The sequence below is a fragment of the Penicillium psychrosexuale genome (assembly GCF_028828465.1).
Source record: "Penicillium psychrosexuale strain IBT 29551 chromosome Unknown utg000004l, whole genome shotgun sequence".
Classification (NCBI taxonomy): Eukaryota; Fungi; Ascomycota; class Eurotiomycetes; order Eurotiales; family Aspergillaceae; genus Penicillium; species Penicillium psychrosexuale.
The window spans coordinates 5,436,970-5,459,574 of NW_026643189.1; the positions used below are offsets into that span (position 1 = coordinate 5,436,970).

The following is a 22,605-nucleotide window of genomic DNA, read 5'->3' on the forward strand; positions in this document are numbered from 1 at the left end:
CCACTCCCTTGAGCTTCCGCTTTTTATTTCTTGTCCCCCTCTCTTCTCCAGACTTCTGATTGTATCGCTCTGTCTGGTGGTTTTTGGATACTCTCATCCATCCTCGTCATGCTTCCTCAGACTCGGGCCCGTGTGCCCGCCGCTCTTCGGAGCCTGTCCAGGTCTAACCCTGTGTAAGTTGGTTCAATTGCGTCAATTGCTTCTCCGGTTGCTGACTTCTTTTCTCTTCTCAGTCGGTCCCTCTCAACCACTCTCCCTCGCTTCCAGAATGATAAACCCCTCAACAAGGTCTCCAGCATTATCACCCAACCCAAGGCACAGGGTGCTTCCCAGGCAATGCTATACGCAGTCGGTTTGAAGGAGGAGGACATGAACAAGGCCCAGATCGGAATTTCGTCAGTGTGGTTCAACGGCAACCCTTGCAACATGCATTTGCTCGATCTGAGCAACAAGGTTCGCCAGGGTGTCCAGGATCAGGACTTGATTGGTTTCCAATTCAACACTGTCGGTGTCAGTGATGCAATCAGTATGGGTACCACTGGAATGCGTTACTCTCTGCAGAGTCGTGACCTTATTGCCGATTCCGTCGAGACCGTGATGGGTGGACAGTGGTACGATGCCAATATCAGTATTCCCGGATGTGACAAGAACATGCCCGGTGTTCTGATGGCTATGGGCCGTATCAACCGCCCCAGTTTGATGGTTTACGGTGGATCCATCAAGCCCGGCTGCGCTGCTACCCAGAACAACGCCGACATCGATATTGTGTCTGCTTTCCAGGCCTACGGTCAGTTCCTTACCAAGGAGATCACCGAGCCCCAGCGCTTTGATGTCATTCGCCACGCCTGCCCCGGCGAGGGAGCTTGTGGTGGTATGTACACTGCCAACACCATGGCTTCCGCTATTGAGACCATGGGTATGACCCTTCCTGGTTCATCCTCCAACCCGGCCAACTCCCAGGCCAAGTATCTTGAGTGTCTCGCCGCTGGTGGTGCCATCAAGAAGCTGCTCGCCGAGGACATTCGCCCTCGCGATATTCTTACCCGTCAGGCCTTTGAGAACGCCATGGTTGTTGTCAACATCACGGGTGGATCTACCAACGCTGTGCTGCACTTGATTGCCATTGCTGACTCGGTCGGCATCAAGCTCACCATTGATGACTTCCAGACTGTGTCCGACCGCATTCCCTTCCTGGCTGATCTCAAGCCCTCTGGCAAGTACGTCATGGCCGATCTCTTCGCCGTTGGTGGTACCCCAGCACTCCTGAAGCTGCTCCTCAAGGAGGGTCTTATTGATGGCTCTGGTATGACCGTTACTGGTGAGACCATGGCCCAGAACCTGGAGAAGCTCCCTGGCTTCCCCGAGGACCAGAAGATCATCCGCCCGTTCTCCAACCCTATCAAGAAGACCGGTCACATTCAGATTCTCCGTGGCTCTCTCGCCCCCGGTGGCAGTGTCGGCAAGATCACCGGCAAGGAGGGCATGTCCTTCACAGGAAAGGCCCGGGTGTTCGATAGTGAGGATGACTTCATCGCCGCTCTGGAGCGTGGGGAAATCAAGAAGGAGGAGAAGACCGTTGTTGTCATTCGCTACTGCGGTCCTAAGGGTGGCCCTGGAATGCCTGGTATGTGCAACAAATCTACCTGATCTCTGACTATAATGCTAACATTCTTATAGAAATGCTCAAGCCCTCTAGTGCCCTCATGGGCTACGGTCTTGGAAACTCCTGTGCTCTCATCACTGACGGTCGTTTCTCCGGTGGTTCTCACGGTTTCTTGATCGGTCACATTGTCCCCGAGGCTGCCGTCGGTGGTCCCATCGGTCTTGTAAATGATGGCGACATCATTACCATCGATGCCAACAAGCGCCTTCTTGATGTTGAACTCTCCGATGCTGAGTTTGCTGACCGCAAAGAGAAGTGGGAAGCCCGCAAGGCTGCTGGAAACCTCCCTGAGACCGGTCTTACCATGCGTGGTACTCTGGGTAAATATGCCAGAAACGTCCAGGACGCCAGCCTGGGCTGTATCACTGATGCTGTAGAGTAAAATATTTCCTTTGGTTTTCTTTTTTTTTGGTCTCGGACCCTATCTGAAACACAAAAGCGATTCCCCGTTACGGAGCCTGTTTTATATATGATATCATTTTGAATAGTACTTTCTTTCTTGTTCAATTCGATTCCCTTCGGCGATTCATGTTTTGGACACTTGTTTTCTATCTACACCCTGGCCTCCCTGGTATACTCCTGCACATCATCCTCCGTCACACGATCCCAACCTATTAGGTGTTGTGAGCAGCCGCGCGCCAATCTGTGATTGAACCCGACCAATCGACGTGCCAAACATCAACCCTCAGCTATTAGGTCCGACTCCAAATTACTTCACTACATGTAGGTAGGTTTCTCTTGTTGGCCTTTTTCTGGTACATTGGGCACCGGAAGGTAAATGATAATGTCTATCACATCATATTTCCTTGGCGAGTACGGAGTATTGACTGACGAATTTCTCTAATGGTCGCAACCTTCTAGGTGAATAACCCGAAAGTATCAAAGCACCATGTTGGTCCGGCTCCCACTTGGTTACTCTTCAAAATGATAGACAGCGACGATGTCCCTGTCACGTCTTCAATTTCTCTTTGCAAGCTCTTAGTCACCACTGTGCGCCTTCGGGCTGCCCTATCATTCCACTTCCAACAATTCACCTATCATTTTCATTGATCCCCCCTACGGCCCTCTTTTCTTTCGCACATTTGGCCGCCTTCGAAATTTGTTTGTAGGATCCGGCGTCCACGCAACCGATCGTGACATCGACCTCGACATCGACATCGGAACCAGTCTTTCTGGGCCATAGCATCGTGAACCCATGAGTAGCATCGCCGCGGCCTCGCATTATGGAATGCTATCAAAAATCAGCAGTCGGCCTTGCTTGACACTTTCCTTCAAAGATAACTTACCGTAAGGTCCTTCAACGACTGGATGCAATGCCTGATTTGAGCTTTGATTGCATTGACGGGGACTCTGGGGGATCATTTCCAGTTGCCCTGTTCATCTTTGATGTTATGAACTCCTGGACACTCGTGAACTTGAGAGAATCCAGCAAAACGCGCTGACGGATCCGAGAACGCGAGATTGACGGATCGATCCTAAGCCAAAACCAACAACATAACGGATCCTCCTTTGCTTTAAATAGAAAGCGTGGAATAAACAAAGGGCTAAATAGACACAACAGTGTATCTGGGGTTGGTATGCTTCTATTTTGGCTCAGAAAACTTGAAATCTGATATCCATATATTCATTGGAGTGAGCTTAAAATAGAAAAACCTCAAGAATTGATTGGTATTCTGCATCCCAAGGACGGTTTAGGTCTTAATACGGGAGCTTTGGACCTCTATTATATCTTAAGACAGCATAATATATTCCAACAATTAAAAAAAAACGAGCCAGTCAATGCTGCAGGCTGATAATATTTCCTTCTAATTCTCGAATAAGGCTCGAGCGTCGTGTCCGGTGGATGAATCAGGTGTCCTTCGTTCAGAATATCAATGTATGAGATGGTACACTAGACCCTGGGTAAGCCCGGTGGTAGTGAGCTATTATTCTCCAACATCAGTTCTGGTGATGCGCCTGACATTACGTAGCCCAGCTATTAACTACAGATATCGGGCACTCACAAAGGTCAACTGTGTGGAGCTCGGCCTGTACCAGGCTCTGCAATATGTTCATAACGCACAGGACATATATGAGATGTAACTTTCCTTCTTCTGAGAGCTTTCACCCGAGTAAGAAAAAACCCACAACTTCATAGCTCAGGTTGATTAATTGTCGAGATGAAGGCACTAACTGCCAGGACGACTGTCACCGTCCCTAGTCGCTTCTTCAATCGAAACCACCAACGTGTGCTTGTCGTCGCTCCTCAATAGCGAGACGATTGATCATTCTCTCTATTCTCTCGAGACCCTGAAGGTCCGTCGCAGTGACCCAAGGTTGATGTACCAAGTACCGGATGGCCGTCTGTATCCCAATGACTGCATCCACAGCAGGAGGTACAAGTTGCTCCGGCGGGATGGACACGATGGCGTCATCTAGTTCCTGCAGAGTAGGTTCACCCTCAACGACAAACCCAGCAACGTTTAATCCACCCTCGAAATCCTCATCCACGGGATGAATAAAGTTTTCGAGGCTCGTAACCGTTCGACCATCAGGATTGTTTCGCGTGGCGGTCTCGTAAAGAGTTGTCAAATCGGGTGATTTTGGGGCAGTGATAAACTCAATCTGCGGGTCCATTAGGCTGCTCCTCCGGAAGGCCCTGTAAATAATTGCGTTCGCGACATCGTGACGCCAGCTCCGGGTGACCCATGATATAGTGTGATAAAGACTCATCATGTGGACTGGGTTTTGGGGCAATTCTGTACCAGCCACAATGTACGCAAGCCATTGCCTGCGATAGTAATGTTTAAGAGTCTGGGAAATTCCCAAGTTGATGGGCTGTTGCTCATTCGAGGTGCGAGTTTGAGTAGGAAACAGTTGAATATGCACATTCGGAGGCGGCGGAGTAGCCTCGACGGCTGCTTGGTGGTCTGGATGATTATCCAGTAGAAGCAAAACTATGCGCTCTCCTATATGGTCGTAAAAGAAGAGCAGCCATTCTTGCATGATCGATTGCGTTAGCCAGGCCTGTCGATGATATCGCCAATGGCAGTCCATGGCTTTGAGATTCGCCCTTTGAAGTGCCTCTGGCAAAGGCGTATGTCCGATGACCCAAAGGGGTAATCGATCTGACCCAGTGCTGTTTGTACAGAGCATAATGCAGATCCGGGAATTTTCCCTGTTTGTTGTCAATTGGTCCTGAGCAGGAGAAGCGCCAAATGGAGGCTTTCGCCAGAAAAGGCCGGTCTCATCCATGTTGTAAATATCATCTTCAGGGAATTCACCACATAGCGTTTTCAATGCTCTCGTTTCTTTGCGACCATTTTGGGGTGTGGGTGGAGGCACGCCATCTTGGTGATCATGAAGTTGAGCAGCATATCGTTTCTTAAATCTGTTCAACCACCCATTACTAAAGTGAGGAAGTGCCAGGGTCTGGTATTCCGGAATTTGATTCCAGATTTCGCGTGCTTTAGCAATAATAGTATCGGCCGGCGGCATTAGGCCCGCTTCTTGGCTCGCAAGCCACTCACAAAGTGGTGTCTCTAAGAGAGGCCATTGCGGTGCCAATTGACGTCTTAAGGTAGATGCCGGACCAGCATCGAGGTGATCGAACTTTTTGGAGAGGATTGTTGAGATGGTCGATTGGGAGAGGCTCCGTCCATAGGTTCGTTCGAACCAAGCAGAACATTGCGATTGTGATGGACGAGGGTTTTGACCTTGTGCCCAAATACGAAGAGCTTGTTTCTGGGTCCCCGAGATTCCCAAAGCTGAACGTCTTGATGGTGTGGACATGATGGTTTATGAAGGTGCAATTCACTTGGGAGATAAATTTTCGACGCGTGGGAAGTCGGCTAACTAATAATACCGTAATTACGATCGAACTCGATACGTATGTTACGCGCTCTAAGGCCTTTAACGCGGTGGGAACTGTGTTATGGTCGGTTTTATTACGATTATCGTCTATTTAGCGCATCTCGATATTCCTTCCACTGAACCTATACTACATTGAGACACAACCCTCACGATCTGACCTTCATATGATGTTCATGCAGAAATCGCACGCCGACCATGTGCAGACGAGTCATGCGGACAAAACACAGACACTAAGTAAACTGTAGATAGGACTCTGGTAAATATCGTTATCCACAAAGACGGTAAATGACGCCTTTTATTCAAAAGAAATTACATATTACAAGCAATAAATCACAGGTATTGATATAACATATAAGAAAGGCAGACCCATTTGCGTATGAAAGGAAAATAATTGAACGCCAACACCATAACCCTCGGGTATTACAAGACTCCACGAGGCTCGCTTCAACCTGTTCACCACCGATACTCCGGAGTACTGTCTGGTGCCTCCCAGATAATGGGATGGCCCTCTAGCTCTGTGGCCATCGCGCTTGCACGGACACGCGGAGGAGGCTCATTCCAGCTCCAATGTCCCTGCTGCATAGATAGGGAACCGGCACCGGAGGTAACTCGTGCCCCAGGTGATAATGTGCGCACATTGGGATCAGGACTAGAGACGGCGGTTATATCGACAGGGGCTGGGTTGTTAGTTGGGACACTACTCCCCGCTTCGCTTTTCCCGTTGTTGTATGGCTCGCCGTGGTTGAACAGTGCCCAGCGTGCGGTTCTTTCCGTGCGTCCATCCTCCGAGGATACCCACTGCGAGTATACGCGGTTGCGGCCTAGAACGAAGAACAGTGCCACCAATATGCTCACGAAGACCACACCGGCAACGGCAATACCTGCAATAGCCCCCGTGCTAAGCCCATGCTTACCGCCAGAAGAGCTATTGTCGCTGCTAGAACTGCTACCGTCGCCTTCTGCGGGCATAGACTGGCCTGGAACTAGCATATAAGGGTACGTCAGGGCTCTTTCGTATTGTGTTTCCCATGACTGGGTTGTGTTCTGTAGGTTCGATAGTTAGCCTGAATCCATGCTCGGAAGAAACCAAGAGTCAGTCATACCGCGTTGATCACTCCGACCATTCCATTCTTGATGCATGAATCTATTGCAGTGCAATAGAAGAAAGTGGGCTACATGGAGCCATTGTTAGTCTCCGTCCAAGGTCATGGGCATATGTTTTGTCTAGATACGGTACCTGAGTATCATTGACTCGTAAGGACCAAGTCGGAGGCTACATTGTATATATTAGCCACACTGCTTTGAACATGCAATTCGAATTTATTATGCTCACTGGCCCGACAAGTTGTCCATCGTTCTCGTTGAAATTTACGAAGGCTCCCGAATAGAAGACATTTCCGCTTGCTGGTACACAAGGAGCGAGATAATCTGCTTTTACGACAGAATGGTTTGTTGGGTAAAATTCAAAGATGACAATGTCATCCACGTTGGCCGTTATGTCGGTTGGAACAAATTGATGTGGATTTGACTTAGGTCCCACCTGAATCGTATGGGTCGCGACACCGGTCGAGGAGGAGGTTGTTGAAGTTGCCGTCGATGCTTCTGCAGCCACTGTCATGGTCCCCAAAGCTAGCATCAGTGGCCAGGCCAGCTGGCTCACAAACATTGTACAGGGGGGTTGGTGATCTGTCACCACAATATGTACGGTGGAGGCTAGTGATTTGGAATTTTTACAGTATGAGAAGATGACGGGGACGAGGGTGAGAAGGACTAGGCTAGAGGACAAAGAAACTCAAATTCGAAGCCAGGTCTCGGACGGGGATGCGTACGTAGTATGTATTGGGAATTATTTGGGCTGAACACACTCCACAGTCTTTTGATAGGAAGAGTCTGGCTCAAAGTGGGTAGTAAGTTGGTATGTACATCAACTGCCTACATGTAAAGGGTGATTTTACTACTGAAAGTGCAGTATAATCTATCAAATATGAATGTTTCCGTCTCATAAATATTGACGGTCTTGAGAACTGCCATGCCAACGGAGAGGAAAGTCAACCTGAGAAGGCTAGCATGCATGCTGTCACGCACCCCTCGGGATACTCAGGCCTCTTTGTTCTATTAAAAGATATTTCTGCACCTCAAAGACTTGAGCCTGACAGATTTTTTTTAAAATTTGACTTTGACCGATGAAAGAATCTGAAACATGAAGGGGCATGACTTATACGATCGAATGAGAACTTGATATACATGACTTGAGGATCTCAAATCAAAAGTATCATACGGAACATAGAGTACCCCAAGCACTCTACAAATCTAATGTATTTCATGCTACAATTCCTGAATCCGATACAAGGTAATCTAGGCCGTCTGTAATAGGGCTAGCCGTTCTATTGTGAGGTGGAGAGACTGCTACGCATATGATCAAGGCCAAGACTCGGACGACTACTCCGTATTTGTGTCTTAGAATAAATCACCGTAAATGTTGTTGCCATATATTTCTTTGGATCCTTCCTTTCCTATCGTAGCAGCTTTCTCTTAGCGTTCAAAGCTAGTTCCAGTCTCCAGAATGATTTATTATTTAGCCCATTATGAATTCTCAAACACAAGGTGTTCAATTTTATATCCCTTGTAGCATCATATACGATCATGGCAAGATTGCCCTTGTCGTGTTTCTATTGTCTTTGCTCTAGTTACCATATAGGAAAGTAATCAAAGAGAACATCAAAAAGACATCAAAAAAGATGCCTTCAGAAAGCAACTGCTATCATTGAACAGCGCCTATGTTGTACATGATTTGGAGGGCATTTGTCAATACGATAAACAATACCTATCTACCCCTATCTCTTCTTATACTTTGGTTTCATGCACGATTGGACGGGCTTGGGCTTCATGATCTTATATATCACAACTATTCATGCAAATAAGAATATTTACGGAGTGATTTGAAGCAGAATGCTAACATGAGGTAGAATAAGAATTATTTACTATGAAGATCAGGGAGCTGACCATACCATACTCGACCGGTAATATTGTCAAGTATCTATTAGCGTTATCAAGGCTCAAAGGGTACCTCTTATCTCTAGACATTAATGTAATACCGATACCTCACCCTTTCCCGTGCAGCCTCGTTCTCTCTTCTTTACCCCGGATATTCCCCTCCTCCCCGGTGGTCCACCATGAAGCCGACAGACAAGCACTTCCGCTGTGACGTTTGTCAGCGTGCGTTCACGCGAATTGATCACCTCAAACGCCATCATTTGCGCCGTATGTATGCCCCGTACTGCAGCTATCCAACATACTGAACCTCAACAGACTCCGGCCAGAAACCCTATTCCTGCGTTTTTTGCAATGATTCGTTCGCGCGCTGGTTAGACAAGCCGAGACAATCTATAATGGCAACTGGGCAATCTAACACTTGGAATTAGTGATAACCTGCGCGTCCATTATACCGACTGCGCCAGGCGCGGGGATCGTGAAATTCCAGAGACGGGTCAGAGGGGTAGACGGCGACATGCCTGTCAATCGGTTAGTCGCAACTAGATGTTATGAAACCCAACCATATGTACTAACTTTATTCTGCTCGAATAGTGTACCTCGATGAAACTGCGATGCGACGGCCGAAGCCCTTGCGGGTCGTGTCAGAAAAGAAACTTGATATGCAACAACGAGCGGACGGCTGGCTCGAGCCGCCTAGGGATTGAAGAAGGTACAACAAGTCTTGATAAACTCGGTTATAATGGAAGACTCATGCAAATCACACAGAAATACCAGAGAAACCCGAAATCTGTGAAGAGCCATCATCCGACCGAGGATCGATCAAGTTCTTACTTAATGGTGGCACCGACAGCTTCACGGAAAACTTCCGGCTTCCCCCACACAGTGATCGTACACGCAGTCTCAATTATCATAATACAAATGGCTTGGAGGAATTGCAGGGCACAGGGCTTCCATATAACATCGATACCGCTCGGTCGGAATACGGCTCTGGATTCATCGATTGCGACCCTGTCGCGCCGCAGTTCTTCCAAGATACATTCCTGGACTTTTTCCACGGCCCTTTTGGTGATGGACAGAAGCCCACGGAAAATTCCTATCATACTGGTGAACTGAACTACCGATCCGCCATCCGTCCAGGGCAGCATCCCACTACATTTCCCGGAGATCCACCTATCTTCGAACCGGAGCGACCGTTCGCGACGACATTAATTCATTTAATATTGACACAAGCATGGCAGATCCCGCTTGATTCTAAAGCGCAGGAGGAACTATCTGTGAATCTCAACTTTCTACTGACCACCACGCGCATACGAAAATACATCATGCTCTATTTCAAATACTGGCAACCTAGCTGTGCAATGCTTCCTATATCCTTCGACCCGGAGACAGTTCCCCTGCCGCTCTTAGCCGCGGTAGTCTTTATGGGCGCGATGTACAGTAGTGACCAGCGGGAGGTATACATCGCTAAGAGAGTACTGGATCTTGCAGAGCTATTCATCTTTGCGAATGATGTATTCTCGGCGGAGACCGAAATCAGAGCCATGTTCTCGGGTGGCCGGTGCTACGATGAGGAAAACAGTGATTGGGAATGGTTCCAGAATTTTCAGGCCGGGTTTATCATCACCATTGTCCAATACTGGGCGGGGAACCGTTTGTCTCGAAACCGTGCGATGGAGAATCGATTCGGTGAGGTTGTGAAGGTTGCTCGACGAATTGGACTCGTCAAATCCCGTCACCTTCCTGATGACCAGGTCCTGGAGCACTTGTGGATCCAAAAGGAGTGTCGGATTAGGTGCTTATCTTCCAGTATTATCTTCTTATGTCCGCCTTGCTAATTTCGACAGGACTATTTCTATGATTTCGCTGCTCGATTGCGCGTTTTTCTTCTTTCAAAACTATCCGTGTCGCCTAACGCACACTGAAATGGAATGCGATCTGCCCTGTGATGAATCGCTTTTCTTCTCCGAACACCCGTTCGCGGAGACAAGCTTTCGCTTTTCACGCGGCTTTACGCTTTCGGAGGCATTTAAAAATCTGTTTGACGAAGCACCCGAATCTAACCCAATAGATCTCACTGCTTTAGACATGTTTATCTTGATTCATAGTATGTCCTTGTCCCAGAGAGCTTTATTTTTGCTTGCACTGGCTGACTCCCTGTTTAGTTTTATTCTCATTTATTAACACCCACATGACATTCCTCGGTTCTTTTATACGCAGGGACCACTTCAAGAATCGCGGGAAAAGCGTCGGTGTTGGCACAAAAAACACCACTATTCCTGAAGATTCCATCCTCGTTGCTATCCGGACTGCTCTATCCCGCTGGCGTGATTACTGGATCGCACTGCGTAATAGAATAACAAGTGCCGAATGGGCGTCAATGGGGTTCTATAAGAATGGGTATAACTTTTGGCTGGTATCGCAGCTGCTTATCACCAGAAAGGATGCTGTTGACGTGGTGATGCAGATGGAAGTGCACTGTGAAGATAAATTGGAGAAGCTGAAGGTATTGTTACTTGACGACCAGGAAGATGTTTAATTATGATTGCAGAAGTGGAGACGTGGAAAGCTAGTTTACTCTGTTAGATAGGTTGAGGCGTTCGGCATCGGTGCTTATAGACCGGGAGATTTCTGCTTTTGTGATATCCCATTTTGCATATTCTACTATTCATCCTACTCGTGACTTCTTGCCATCAATGATATCCACGGATGGCCGTTAAGTTCGTAAAGCTTGATATGTTGTGAACTTCGGAGTATCCTAAAGTTGAGAATTAGAGGTACACCAATGTCCTGTGTTTACTCGACCTCCCACCAATGTACCTGCAAGCATTGTAAGCATTGTACCCTTACATCCAGTTGCTGCTTCCTTCTGAAATGCAAGGGCCAACAGGTTGGTTATTCGATGTTTCGTCAATTCCAGCAGCAAAAATATTGGACTTGAAAATTAGTTTATTGCCTCATTCCATTTGCAGGCTTTGTAAATTTTGTGAAATCGGACATGGGTTTCCAAGGCCTAAGTAGTGGCCAAGCTCAATTATGCATTATTATGTCCATTCCTCTATATTTTACCTACGCAGTTATCGTGGTTGATGTTACAACACTACATACCTGACAAGAACTGATTTTCCTCCACGTTCATTCCACTCAAAGTAATGTGGCACAGGCATATTTCCTCCCATACCAGCTAATTATCAAATTTATCTGTAATAAAACACATTCTAAATGTAATACTGAGCTTGTCTCTGGGGTTTCGATCGAAAGGTAGAAAGCAAGGGTCACCTCTTCAAGTGCCGAGGGAAGTCGAAGGAAGTCCATATTCAGGGTCGATGCCAAGCACTAGCGGACCCGCCAAGCCAATGAGATCGCCGATTGATACACTAGCGCTCGCAGCTAATAGTGATAGTGCTCATCGAGTATTGGCAAGGTTATGCTCTTAAGTCTATCAAGTATACGGAGGGGGTCTACAGTTCTTCTCTACAACACATTCCCTCCGTAAATTGCCAGTTAGTATTTTCTCGACATACAGCCACCTCGGAATCAGCGATTATATACACAAGGGAACGAGATCTCTGTGAATCCATGACGATCTTGTTGATCCCGACGATCTTTGATCCTGACGACCTCTTCAGCTTCAGCCACCTCAATTCAAGATGCACGAACTCGACTAGTGTCCCCACAGATGTGTACATGTTTGGGCCATTTTATGGCGTTCCACCACTATGTAAGACACTGTGGGTCACATTGGGATGGGTAACATTGGGACGCCTATAAATGGCCTTCCTGCTGCTGCCGTGCGGTCTTAGGATAGCTCAGCAGTCGCGTATATTTCACCATGGTCCTCATCAAAGCAACATTCGCGTCCGTTTTTGTCTCCTTGGTAGCATGTGCCACTGCCGTGGAAGTGCCTAAGACCGATTACGATGTCATCGTGGTCGGCGGCGGTCCTGCGGGTCTGAGTGCACTCAGCGGTGTCTCTCGTGTCCGCCGAACGGCTCTCTTGATTGATAGCCAGGAGTACCGCAATGCTCCGACCAGGGAAATGCATGATGTCATTGGAAACGATGGTGAGATTGCATCCTAACCTTATGCCAACACGATGTTTGGCACCTAATATCTCATCTCCATCAGGTACACCCCCTGCTACTTTTAGAGGTCTAGCTCGCGCGCAGATCGAGAAGTATCCAACTGCTCACTTTACCAATGAAACTGTGGAATCCATCGTTCCTTTCCCACAGGGGGATTTTTCTGCCTTTACAGTGACCACCAGAGACAAGAACTACACTGCCCGTAAAATTGTGCTCGGTACCGGTGTCCGTGACGTTCTACCCGCAACTCCTGGCCTTCAGGCGGGATGGGGCCACGGTATCTTCTGGTGTCCGTGGTGCGATGGCTACGAGCACAGGGACCAGCCCTTTGGAATGATCGGTGATATCACCGATATGCTGGGTAATGTGTTGGAAACCCACACTCTGTACAGCGATATCATCGCGTTTGTGAACGGCTCGCAGACCGCGGATGGCGAAGCCCGGGCAACGGCAAAGGTCGAAGACTGGAAGGAACAACTTGCCGCTTGGAACACTACCATCGACAACCGCACAATCTCTTCCATTGAGCGCCTGCAGGATGGCGGCGATGACAGGGGCAAGGACGGTGAGCAGTTTGACAAGTTCCGCCTTCACTTCACTACCGGCGAGCCTGTCGAGCGGAATGCATTGATTGTCAACTTCCCAACTGTCCAGACTTCGACACTTCCAGCCAAGATGCACCTGGACTTGGTTGATAATAAGATCAATGTTACTAGCGCGATGCGTACCAGCGAGTCTGGTGTCTTTGCCATAGGCGATGCGAACAGCGATGGCAGCACCAATGTCCCGCATGCAATGTTCACTGGCAAGAAAGCCGCTGTTTATGTGCATGGTATGCTCCCTCACATTTTTAGATACTAGATAGATGACTGACAATGTTCGATCATAGTGGAAATGTCGCGTGAAGAGTCGGAATCTAAGGTCTCCAAGCGTACCGGACTCTCTCACCGTGAGCTCGAGGAGGAGGCCATTCACGCAATTGGCAACAACCTTGACGCAGAATGGAAGCGCGCTCAGGAGTAATGGACTCCCTTGATCAGGCTGCGGCAATTCGGGCTTCTATCTCATTCATTGTCATCTAGCCGTTGGGCTCTTCGATAGGATAATATTTAATGATTTACCTACAGTACGAGCTCGTCTTTCTCAATCCAAGATTCGTAAGCCCTAGCCCAGAGGCCCGGTAGTTCAGCCTATTCGATAGTCCGTAAATAGGTAGGAGGAGATGGATAGGTGATTGATATGCTATGCTAAATGGCAGACTAGTCTGGGATATATGTAGACGGACATAAGAACAACCAGCATGTCGTATTTGTCAGCCACTGGCTGGCAGCTCCATCTATGTTTGTAACTTGATATATATCATTTTCATCTATATCCCCTAAAGAAAATCTTTATGATTGAAATACTAAAGCAGATCCTGAAAACTGTGTTTAATCTCCGAGAAAAGCCATCATTCACTCACCATCTCCACAAGGTCCGGACATGCAAAGTACAATCCGGTAATTTAGATTTATTCTGTTATTCAGTCCATTATTTGTGGACTCTGGCTCCGTTGATAAAGTAAGAAACATGGAGTTTGCAGGAAAAAATACACATGCGTGTTGAATAATGGGCTAGATCAAGTGTCAAAAGGCCGGAACCGGAGCCAACTACTGCCAGAGCTGGAAATTGGGAAGAGCTCAGAAAGAGATCTCTTCTTGCCTTCTTCTAATAGAAATTCTGGCAAATGGGTCCGCCGCAAGTCTCATACCAGATTTCAACACCTGTGGATTACATCCCTCTGCCACCTTAAAGTCGTACTTCATGATGATATGACATAAAGCGACTTTGAGCTCGGCGGCAGCGAAGAATCTTCCAGGGCAAGCGTGTTTTCCAAAGCCGAATCCCATATGCTCGGGGGAGGGAGAAACCAGTTGAGCAAAGCTCTCTTGGTCTGAGCCCTGTTGGCGTAGCTTCAGGAATCGATGGGGATCAAAAGTGTTGGGATTGGGGTACACATTCGCGTCCCACATTTTACTGCAGGAAACAAGAATGATCTCACCCTTCGGGATAATAGTCCCATCGGAAAGCTTGACATCCTCCTCGGCGCAGCGTGCCATTTTAGCTGTTCGCCATCGTTGGTTAGATTGGACTGTTTTAAAATGATATGAATAGTTCCTTACCGATCGCCATAGGCTTGACTCGCTGACACTCCTTGATCACACTGTCCATCAGTTTGAGCTTGTACATTGTGGTCTTATCCCAACTGCCATCCTTGAACACGGAAATAATCTCTTCCCGCAGTTCTTGGACAAGTTCTTCTCGTCCACAAAGATCAAGGATGGTCTGCGTAAGCAGGTCAGTCGTTGTGTGGATAGCTGCAGTTGAGAGCGCCAATTGCATTGCGGCAGGTTCGAAAGTGCGGTCTTTGGTATTCTCTGCGAGCCACTGGATCGCATCATGGTAGCGCTCCTGGGGCTTCCCCTGCTTAATTGCCGCCTGCTGGGCCAGTCGACGCTCGTCAATAACAGGTTGGATGATGTTGCGGGCCTCCTCAAGCTGCTTGCGAATCTTCTTGCATTTTGGTAAAAACTTAGCCGCGATTGGGCGCAACATCTCAGGCCAGAGTCGAAGTTCAGCAGCAGCCATCAAAGAGTCAATAGTGTAGTTGACAGTGAGACGTAGCCAGTCGGGATTACGGCAAACTTTGTCACCCAAAAATACTCTAGAGGATAGCTGGGCGACTATGCCTAGAGTCTTGGGTCTGAGCGCAACATCATGCCACTCTAATGAAATAAGTCAGTTGTGTTTGATTGATCTCTTATCCAGAAGCATTTACCGGTACTGTCCGTCCATTGTGCCTTCAGCAAAATAGTTGCTTCCTCTGACATGGGCTCCGTAATGTTCACTGTTTGTATTAGCAACTCTTATTGTCAATGAAGAAGTTCCTTGTCGTACAGAGATTCTGAGTGAGCTTCGTTCGGACAGTGTCTTGAATGATATCAGATGTCACAGTGACCTTGACTGCGTCGAACCCTGCGATATTGACGTGATGTTCCTTAACCAAAGCAGCACTCAAGCTCAGATCACGGTGGCTTCGAATATCATCAGCATATTTAGGCGACAAGATAGTTCTAGTGCCGTTTTCTGTCACGATCCGAAATGCACCAGCCTAGACCTACGCATTAGTAACCCCAATTATGTACCCAAATGAGAATTAATCACATACCTTCTCTAGACCAGCCGTAATTAGGCTATGGGCGTTCTTCAGATATCGTTGGCGAGCTTTGGCAATTCCAAACTCAAAGGGTCGCTTTCCGTTCACAAGAGGAAGGTCGGACTTTCGCGTTGCTGCCAATAAAAAAAATAGCCCTGATAGAAGGACCAAGCCGATCAGGCTCACAGGTTCCAACTTGGCCAATAATGGTAACTTGTCGACAGCCATTGTGAAAGAACACTTGGAATGGGAGAAGAACTAGATTCGGCCATAAATTTAAATGCACAGAAGACCGATAACCATGCTACCTACTCATGATACACGCGGATATTGTATGTATGAAAAGGTTGTAAAATATAATGCGGGTTCATAACCCTAGCTTGGTAACGAGTAAAACATTGCGCATTGCGCATTGCAGATGCAGGCTTGGGCCAGTAGCTGTATGTCAGCTCCCCCAATATGAGCGCATACTCTACAACATAGACATATTGTCCCGCTTAGCATACTAACGAAATATGTGTCACAATGCACTGTTAGCCCTTGCAGAGAGAGGCTGGCGCTGTGATTCGGTGGCAGATCGCACAGGACTCCATTGCATAAGATAGGCAGTGACTGATTCCGTTTTACCTGTATAGATAAGCATTACAATTTTAAGAATCATTTTAACCTAATCTCTCCTTGCATCCCATCCCGCCTCTAGTATTTGACCTCTATATGTAACGATAGCTGCCGATGTAATGCTGAAGTAACGTCACTAGTATCACAGTCACATCCAATAGCGACTACCCATACACATATTTGTGGTGGATACTGACGATCAAACCTTGCATATTCTGCAAGATAGAGACGGTTGAATAATTGTAACTTGCATCAGATTGCGTATGTATAGAATGTACCGGGATACCAAAACGCCAAGAAAGGATCGTCCCGTCCCGATTAAATACATGTGTGGGTACATCATGTATTTGGTATCTCTGGGAATTGAAAATACAGAAAACCTGAATGTCCCGATACATGTAAATATGCGATGAACAATTTCAGACTGGGATATGGCCCCCGCCGGGCCTTAAACAGAGACATTGGTTTTTGTTATGCGCTGCGCGATTTTCCGTCGCCTTCGTATAAACGAAGTGTCTTCTTATTCGGTACCTATACCAGGCGCTTCTTGTTTACGCACTGCTCATCCAGTAGTTAGCTACGGCGAGGCGGATTATTGGTTTATCCGCCCATTAGTAACTCCCGTCGTCCCCGTGCCAAGAGGTACGGCACCCTTGACTTCCTAACTGAACAAACATCCAAGTGAGACGGCATTAAAATGAAATTTTCACACAAAGATATTATAAGAGAAAATAGAAAAACGACAAAAGGATCGAGAGAAAAATGAAAACAAATGGAAGTTGGGTGAGAAGAATGGTGAAGAGGAAAGTGGAGTACCGATATCAGAAGGTCAGTTTCGAGATTTCTGGGTGCGGTTCCTCCTTATATAGGGTAGAACTCGAAACAGATAATAGAGGAAAACAGCACCAATGACGTTGAAGATGATATACACCCAGAAAATTCCAAAGTTTCTCCATCGGTCATCCCAGGAGATATCCCGGGCAGCAAGATACTGATCTGCTACCCGAAGTGGGCAATATTGACACTGATCGGTAGAAAGCGGGTTGGAGAGCGTGCCTTGTGCTGTTGTGAGATATTCCGCCAGATATTGACCGCAATTCTGCCCCTGTGGTGGGTCAAAGACTCTCAGCTCTCGATTAGAGCAGTGGATCGGACGACCATGCAATGCAGTGGCACTGATGCCACCCACGTAATAGGTGAGAGGCGAAACACGATTCATAAAAATCCAGAACCGCGGCAATGCGCTAGGTGGCTGCATGATGCCGTTGAACAAGAGGCACAGGAGAAATGTGAATGTAGCCAGCATGCTCCCTAGAACCACACTGGGGACTGCAGCAACTACAAGTTGGGCAAAGGTTGATGCAAATATGAAGAACTGTACGGTGAACAGAAGAACTAGCCCCTGCCGCTGGGAGCTTTGGCCGCTGCCGTAAACCGAAAAGTAAAATGAGGCCCAGGTACATATCCCCAACAAGGTTTGCCATGGTAGTTCAACGAGGATCTGACACAGAATGAACACCTTCCATGAGTAAGTTCTAGCTGGTCTCTCTCGTAGTTCATATAGCGTTCGCCGAGAAAGAAACTTCGGCATGATTCTGCTTGCAGTCAGTATCGTAAGATGTTAGCATCAAGCTTGGGGCAAAGGCATACTGGTTGACGAGCGTGGAGAATATTGTGCACAAAAGGAACAAACTGAACAGAACGTTCTGAAAGCCTTGGCTTGAATTATCAGACTTCCAGAAGGAGAAGCCGATAAAAACACCGCAAAAAACACCCGCGCCAAACTTGGCCAAAATATATTCGGGTTGGCGATAATATTGTTGAAGGTCGCGTTTCATGACATGGTAGAATTGAACTAAAAGAGGCATTGCAAATTCGCCGACCATGTAGGGGTCAGCGGACGCACCGTTGGATGGTGATGAGACGAGAATGTCGAGCTCCTCAAGAAGTTTGTTGTATTCAGTGCTCTTTTTCCATGCCTGAACCCAGTCGATGGGTGTAGACTGCCCTTGGGTGCCCCCTCCAATGACCTCGAGCATGTATTCAGCGGGCTAGAAGAGATGGCATCAGCAAATTTCAAGTATGTCAGGAGCCGAAAAACTCACATTTTCAGTTGGGCCACAGTGACGAGCTCCTTTATCCTCGAGATATTCTAAAACCGTCCGAGCCTGTTTACCGATATCTCCAAAATAAATAGTTCTTCCGCCTTTGGCAAGAAACAGCAAACGATCGAATTGCTCGAATAAAACGGCACTTGGTTGGTGGATTGTGGCGAGGACAGGCTGGCCATGGTCCGCAAGTTTTCTCATGAACGCGCAGATAGCCCACGAACTTCGTGAATCCAAACCACTGGTAGGCTCGTCAAGAAAGATCAGAAGTTGAGGCTTGGCAGCAAGCTCAACTCCAATGCTGAGCAGTTTCCTTTGTTCCATGTTTAAGCCATCACCGGGACTTCCAATAACTGCTTCTGCGAAATTCTGCATTCCCAGCAACTGGATCACCTCCTCAACAAAATTATATTTTTCCTCCATTGACACAGATTGGGGTTGGCGTAGTGCTGCGCTGAATCGAAGGGCCTCACGGATGGTGCACGTCTCCACATGAAGATCTTGCTGCTGGACATAGCCAATATTTCGGGCAAAGCTAGCATCAAGTTCGCGGCCGTTGACAAACATATCTCCTGTAACAACTCCGATAGTCATACGCCGCGCTAAAACGTTCATAAGTGTTGTTTTCCCAGCACCTGAAACGCCCTATATTCATGTCAATGCCTGTGAGGCGGAAGTCATGGATTCAGAAGAGGGAAATAATGCATACCATGAGTGCCGTGAGTGATCCAGGTTTGACCCAACCACTAACATCATCCAGAAGCCGTTTTTCACCACCTTTGACTGGAATGTCGTAAGAGAGTCTTTTCCAGCTGAAGGTATTCTTTTGTTCTGTTTTTGATGAATGGACCTCAGAGGCCAATGATTTTACCTCCTTCAAACGTATAGACTCCTCTCCGCGTTCCAGATCACCTCGAATCAACCTTTGGAGCACACCCCCATGGCGAAAGATCAAGACTTCGTGGGCCGGTGTGGTTCCTGGGATCAACTCCGTGAGCCAAAAGTAAAGCACATAGAAGAAGACAAGAAAAGCAACCAAGATGCCATAATTCCTCCACACATGATCGTAGGAGTAATCGTAACTGCCTGCAATATATGCATCCCCAGAGACATACCGCTCCCCCGCAACGGATCCCACATATGAGCAGGTGAATGATAGTCCCTGCTCGAAACTTAAGCTTGGAATATATTCCACACACTCAAAATGGCGACCGTGGAACTCATTGGAGACAATGGCTTCGAAAGTGTAAAATATCGGATTGAGCCATCGGATCCATCCAAACCATGGCGGCATGTCGAACTGAGGAACGGTAAACCCAGTGTACACGGCAATACAGATAATCACAACTCCAGCCAGAGCCATAGCTTGTCCGATAGTCCTGGTAACGGTAGCCAAAGTGCGAAATATCGTGGCCATTGTCATCACTGCTGTGAGCTGGAATATAATGTAGATAAAGAAATGAGAGGCCTCTCTCCGGAGATTTGCAAGAAAATATACGATAATAGCAGATAAGAGACATCGGAAAAGTTTGATAGGGAAATCCACAATAACTTCTGCAATGGCTTCCGTGAAAGGGTGCACAAAGGCATAGGCAGCTTGTTTCTCCACGATCAATCTTTGGCTGTATAGGGTGGTGATCTCCAACAAGGATATCAAAGCATTTGTCAAAACAGCGAGAAAAAGGACCGATGCCCTCTGGCCGAGCCCAGCGGTATTCTCTGGAATATTGTAAAAAAGAGACCCAATGATCAGGGATACCACCGTCTGCGCCACTGCCGTAGCAATCAAGGCCGGGATATCATTGCGAGTCCGTTGCCAAGCTCTCACAATGCATAGTCTGATTTGCATCGGCACCGAGAGAAGATAGGGGCTAGATATTCGAGCATTATTTGATTGCTCAAGGCGCTTAATTTCATCCAATTTGATCTCCTCCGAGCTATCAAGAGGGGTCTTCATCTTGTATTGTCGCATTGATGTCTCCAGCTCTGCATGCTCCGGGCTGTTCTTCCAGTAATTTTCGAACTCTACTGGGGTGCGGGGGACTGCATGTTCCATGCCGACTTGTGGTTGTCGCTCGCCTGTGTTGGTGATAGCTGTGAGGAAATCCGCACTCACTTGTTGGGGTGGTCGTTTCCATCCCATCGTCTCAAAGTATGCAACAGCCCCTTGACGAGAGCCAAAATATATTTCTCGTCCTTCATATAGAAGAATGACTTTGTCGAAGGTATTGTAAAGACCTTCCGAGGCTTGGTATACAGCGACTGCATGACAAGATCCCGCTAGTTTGGCTGAGGTACGAAGGGACCGAACAAAGTCGACAGCAGTGGCTGCATCAAGCCCACGTGTGCTGTTATCCCAGGCCGCAATCGAAGTCCGTGACAAAACCGTTTCCGCAATGCTGTTCATACCAACTATTGTGTCAGTTCTCATACCCTTTCCTTCTCCCCTCTTGCTCCAAGCCGAACAGAATGAGCTTACCTGACCCTCTTTCTTTCCCCTCCACTGACGCCTGGAACAAAGTCGTTGCCAACATTTGTGTCGTATGTGTGGGAAAGACCAAATGTATCCATAACCACTTTCACCACGGATTTGACATACTGGTCTCGACTCGAATTGCCTACTTGATTGTGCGGTGCTCGTGCATGTGCTGCAAACTCAAGTGTTTGACCAACTGTCAAGTTCGGAAAGTGGTGATCCGCCTCTTGGTTGTACACTAAATCCCCCCGGTACTTTTCAATCATCACTCTGAATGGTACTCCCCTATACTGGATCTCACTGACTGGGTCGAGATCTAAGCCTTCAAGGTAGCCACATAGTGATTTCAAGAACGTTGAGCACCCACTACCCGGACGACCGAGCACCAGCAACAATTCGCCGCTGTTTAAAATCCCGTTGAATGCATGTAATATGGTTCTTCGATCATTTTGAGGTTTTTTGTTACCAACAACGCTCATGAGTCGTTTGATAGGGTACGCAATGGGGTATATAAGGGCGGACAGAACAGTTTTTTGGATTTGTAGCGAGGATCCTTTTCCATGGACAGTCAAATTCTCAAAAAAAATGTCCCGTTGGCGGGCATCTATCGTGGTAGAACCGCTGAGGTGAGAAGTCACGTCGGTCCAGATCTGAGGGTCGATTTTGGGAGATCCATGATGCATGGCGTCCACTGCGGCCTGCCGAATGCGAAGCCGCTCATTGTCACTTGATGGTGCTCCGTCGAATAACTCTGTGGAGCTTGTCGTGTTCAGAGACGAACACGCAGCTTTGTCTTCGTGGCTCATCTCCTGGTCGCCTTCTTCTGGAGCCATGCGTGATGTGGCTGACAACTTGATTCGGATGAAAACTTGGATAATGTTTCAAAAGGGTATCCCTGTATGGGGTGCAATTGCCTAACTGCTTGTAAAATTTTTGTACTGGGAAATTACCCTCTGTCTGATCATCTTCCAATTATTTTTATTCCGTATGCCTTGCGTCTGAGCTATAACAGTTCGACCAATGACTGCACTAGCATGACTAGTAAATTCTTTAACTCGGGTGACATTCCCCCAATGCTTGTCTATTATTGCAGAGTATTGAAGGCTCAGTGAATGGGGAAGTCCAAAGAAGATACCCCATACTAAGCCAAGCCTGTACTCAACCCAACATATATTGATGATTCAAATTTGGAACTAATCGATTCCCAAAGCTGCCATGGCTATGTATGTTTTAGGGCAAGCAATTATCTGAGCCATAATGAAAATGAGACAACAAGCTAATCACCTGCAGCCTACGGATTACTCCATATAGAGTCAGAGCCAAGCAAGATACATATTTAGCACGATAAAGCAAGGACTATGCTATCCCCACGGACTCTTTCTTCCCTGGCACGGGTGTAGACTAAGCATTATCTAACCTAGGAAATAAATAAGCATTCATGAATGCAAGATGCCAATGTCACATTCCGATGTGCCTAGCGTGAAATAATTGACTCGTATTAAAATATAAATTAGAAATAAATTAAACTTCCGAAAAGAAAACCTTAAAAAAATAAACAAATCAGCGAAATACCGTACGGAGTACGTACTCCGTACAGCAGGGCGAACTAGAATTCG

At 47.3% G+C, this 22,605-nt stretch overlaps 8 protein-coding genes across 8 annotated transcripts; 3 read left to right on the forward strand and 5 right to left on the reverse strand.

The window, feature by feature from the left end:
• Positions 1–108: 108 nt before the first annotated feature.
• Positions 109–2,045, forward strand: ilv3 (dihydroxy-acid dehydratase ILV3; the record flags this gene model as incomplete). The annotated part of the gene is made up of 3 exons (XM_057188884.1): positions 109–173; positions 234–1,624; positions 1,678–2,045. 3 exons carry the CDS (start codon positions 109–111, stop codon positions 2,043–2,045), a joined length of 1,824 nt encoding a protein of 607 aa, XP_057040587.1.
• A 648-nt stretch (positions 2,046–2,693) lies between these two features.
• On the reverse strand, positions 2,694–2,885 carry N7518_007958 (uncharacterized protein; the record flags this gene model as incomplete). Its single annotated transcript, XM_057188885.1, has 1 exon — positions 2,694–2,885. The coding sequence occupies one exon, from the start codon at positions 2,883–2,885 to the stop codon at positions 2,694–2,696; it is 192 nt and encodes a 63-aa protein (XP_057040588.1).
• A 986-nt stretch (positions 2,886–3,871) lies between these two features.
• N7518_007959 (uncharacterized protein) lies at positions 3,872–5,434 on the reverse strand (the record flags this gene model as incomplete). Its single annotated transcript, XM_057188886.1, has 1 exon — positions 3,872–5,434. The coding sequence occupies one exon, from the start codon at positions 5,432–5,434 to the stop codon at positions 3,872–3,874; it is 1,563 nt and encodes a 520-aa protein (XP_057040589.1).
• A 534-nt stretch (positions 5,435–5,968) lies between these two features.
• On the reverse strand, positions 5,969–7,181 carry N7518_007960 (cupredoxin domain-containing protein; the record flags this gene model as incomplete). Its single annotated transcript, XM_057188887.1, has 4 exons — positions 5,969–6,559; positions 6,619–6,687; positions 6,753–6,788; positions 6,849–7,181. 4 exons carry the CDS (start codon positions 7,179–7,181, stop codon positions 5,969–5,971), a joined length of 1,029 nt encoding a protein of 342 aa, XP_057040590.1.
• A 1,507-nt stretch (positions 7,182–8,688) lies between these two features.
• N7518_007961 (uncharacterized protein) lies at positions 8,689–11,045 on the forward strand (the record flags this gene model as incomplete). The annotated part of the gene is made up of 7 exons (XM_057188888.1): positions 8,689–8,776; positions 8,825–8,879; positions 8,938–9,037; positions 9,101–9,218; positions 9,275–10,301; positions 10,354–10,613; positions 10,672–11,045. The coding sequence occupies 7 exons, from the start codon at positions 8,689–8,691 to the stop codon at positions 11,043–11,045; spliced, it is 2,022 nt and encodes a 673-aa protein (XP_057040591.1).
• Positions 11,046–12,338: 1,293 nt separating this feature from the next.
• On the forward strand, positions 12,339–13,614 carry N7518_007962 (NAD(P)/FAD-dependent oxidoreductase; the record flags this gene model as incomplete). The annotated part of the gene is made up of 3 exons (XM_057188889.1): positions 12,339–12,570; positions 12,635–13,423; positions 13,481–13,614. The coding sequence occupies 3 exons, from the start codon at positions 12,339–12,341 to the stop codon at positions 13,612–13,614; spliced, it is 1,155 nt and encodes a 384-aa protein (XP_057040592.1).
• Positions 13,615–14,270: 656 nt separating this feature from the next.
• Positions 14,271–16,015, reverse strand: N7518_007963 (cytochrome P450; the record flags this gene model as incomplete). The annotated part of the gene is made up of 5 exons (XM_057188890.1): positions 14,271–14,695; positions 14,754–15,356; positions 15,410–15,478; positions 15,529–15,742; positions 15,800–16,015. 5 exons carry the CDS (start codon positions 16,013–16,015, stop codon positions 14,271–14,273), a joined length of 1,527 nt encoding a protein of 508 aa, XP_057040593.1.
• A 1,219-nt stretch (positions 16,016–17,234) lies between these two features.
• Positions 17,235–21,822, reverse strand: N7518_007964 (uncharacterized protein; the record flags this gene model as incomplete). The annotated part of the gene is made up of 5 exons (XM_057188891.1): positions 17,235–18,000; positions 18,056–18,456; positions 18,511–19,158; positions 19,223–20,912; positions 20,993–21,822. The coding sequence occupies 5 exons, from the start codon at positions 21,820–21,822 to the stop codon at positions 17,235–17,237; spliced, it is 4,335 nt and encodes a 1,444-aa protein (XP_057040594.1).
• Between the last annotated feature and the right edge of the window lie 783 nt (positions 21,823–22,605).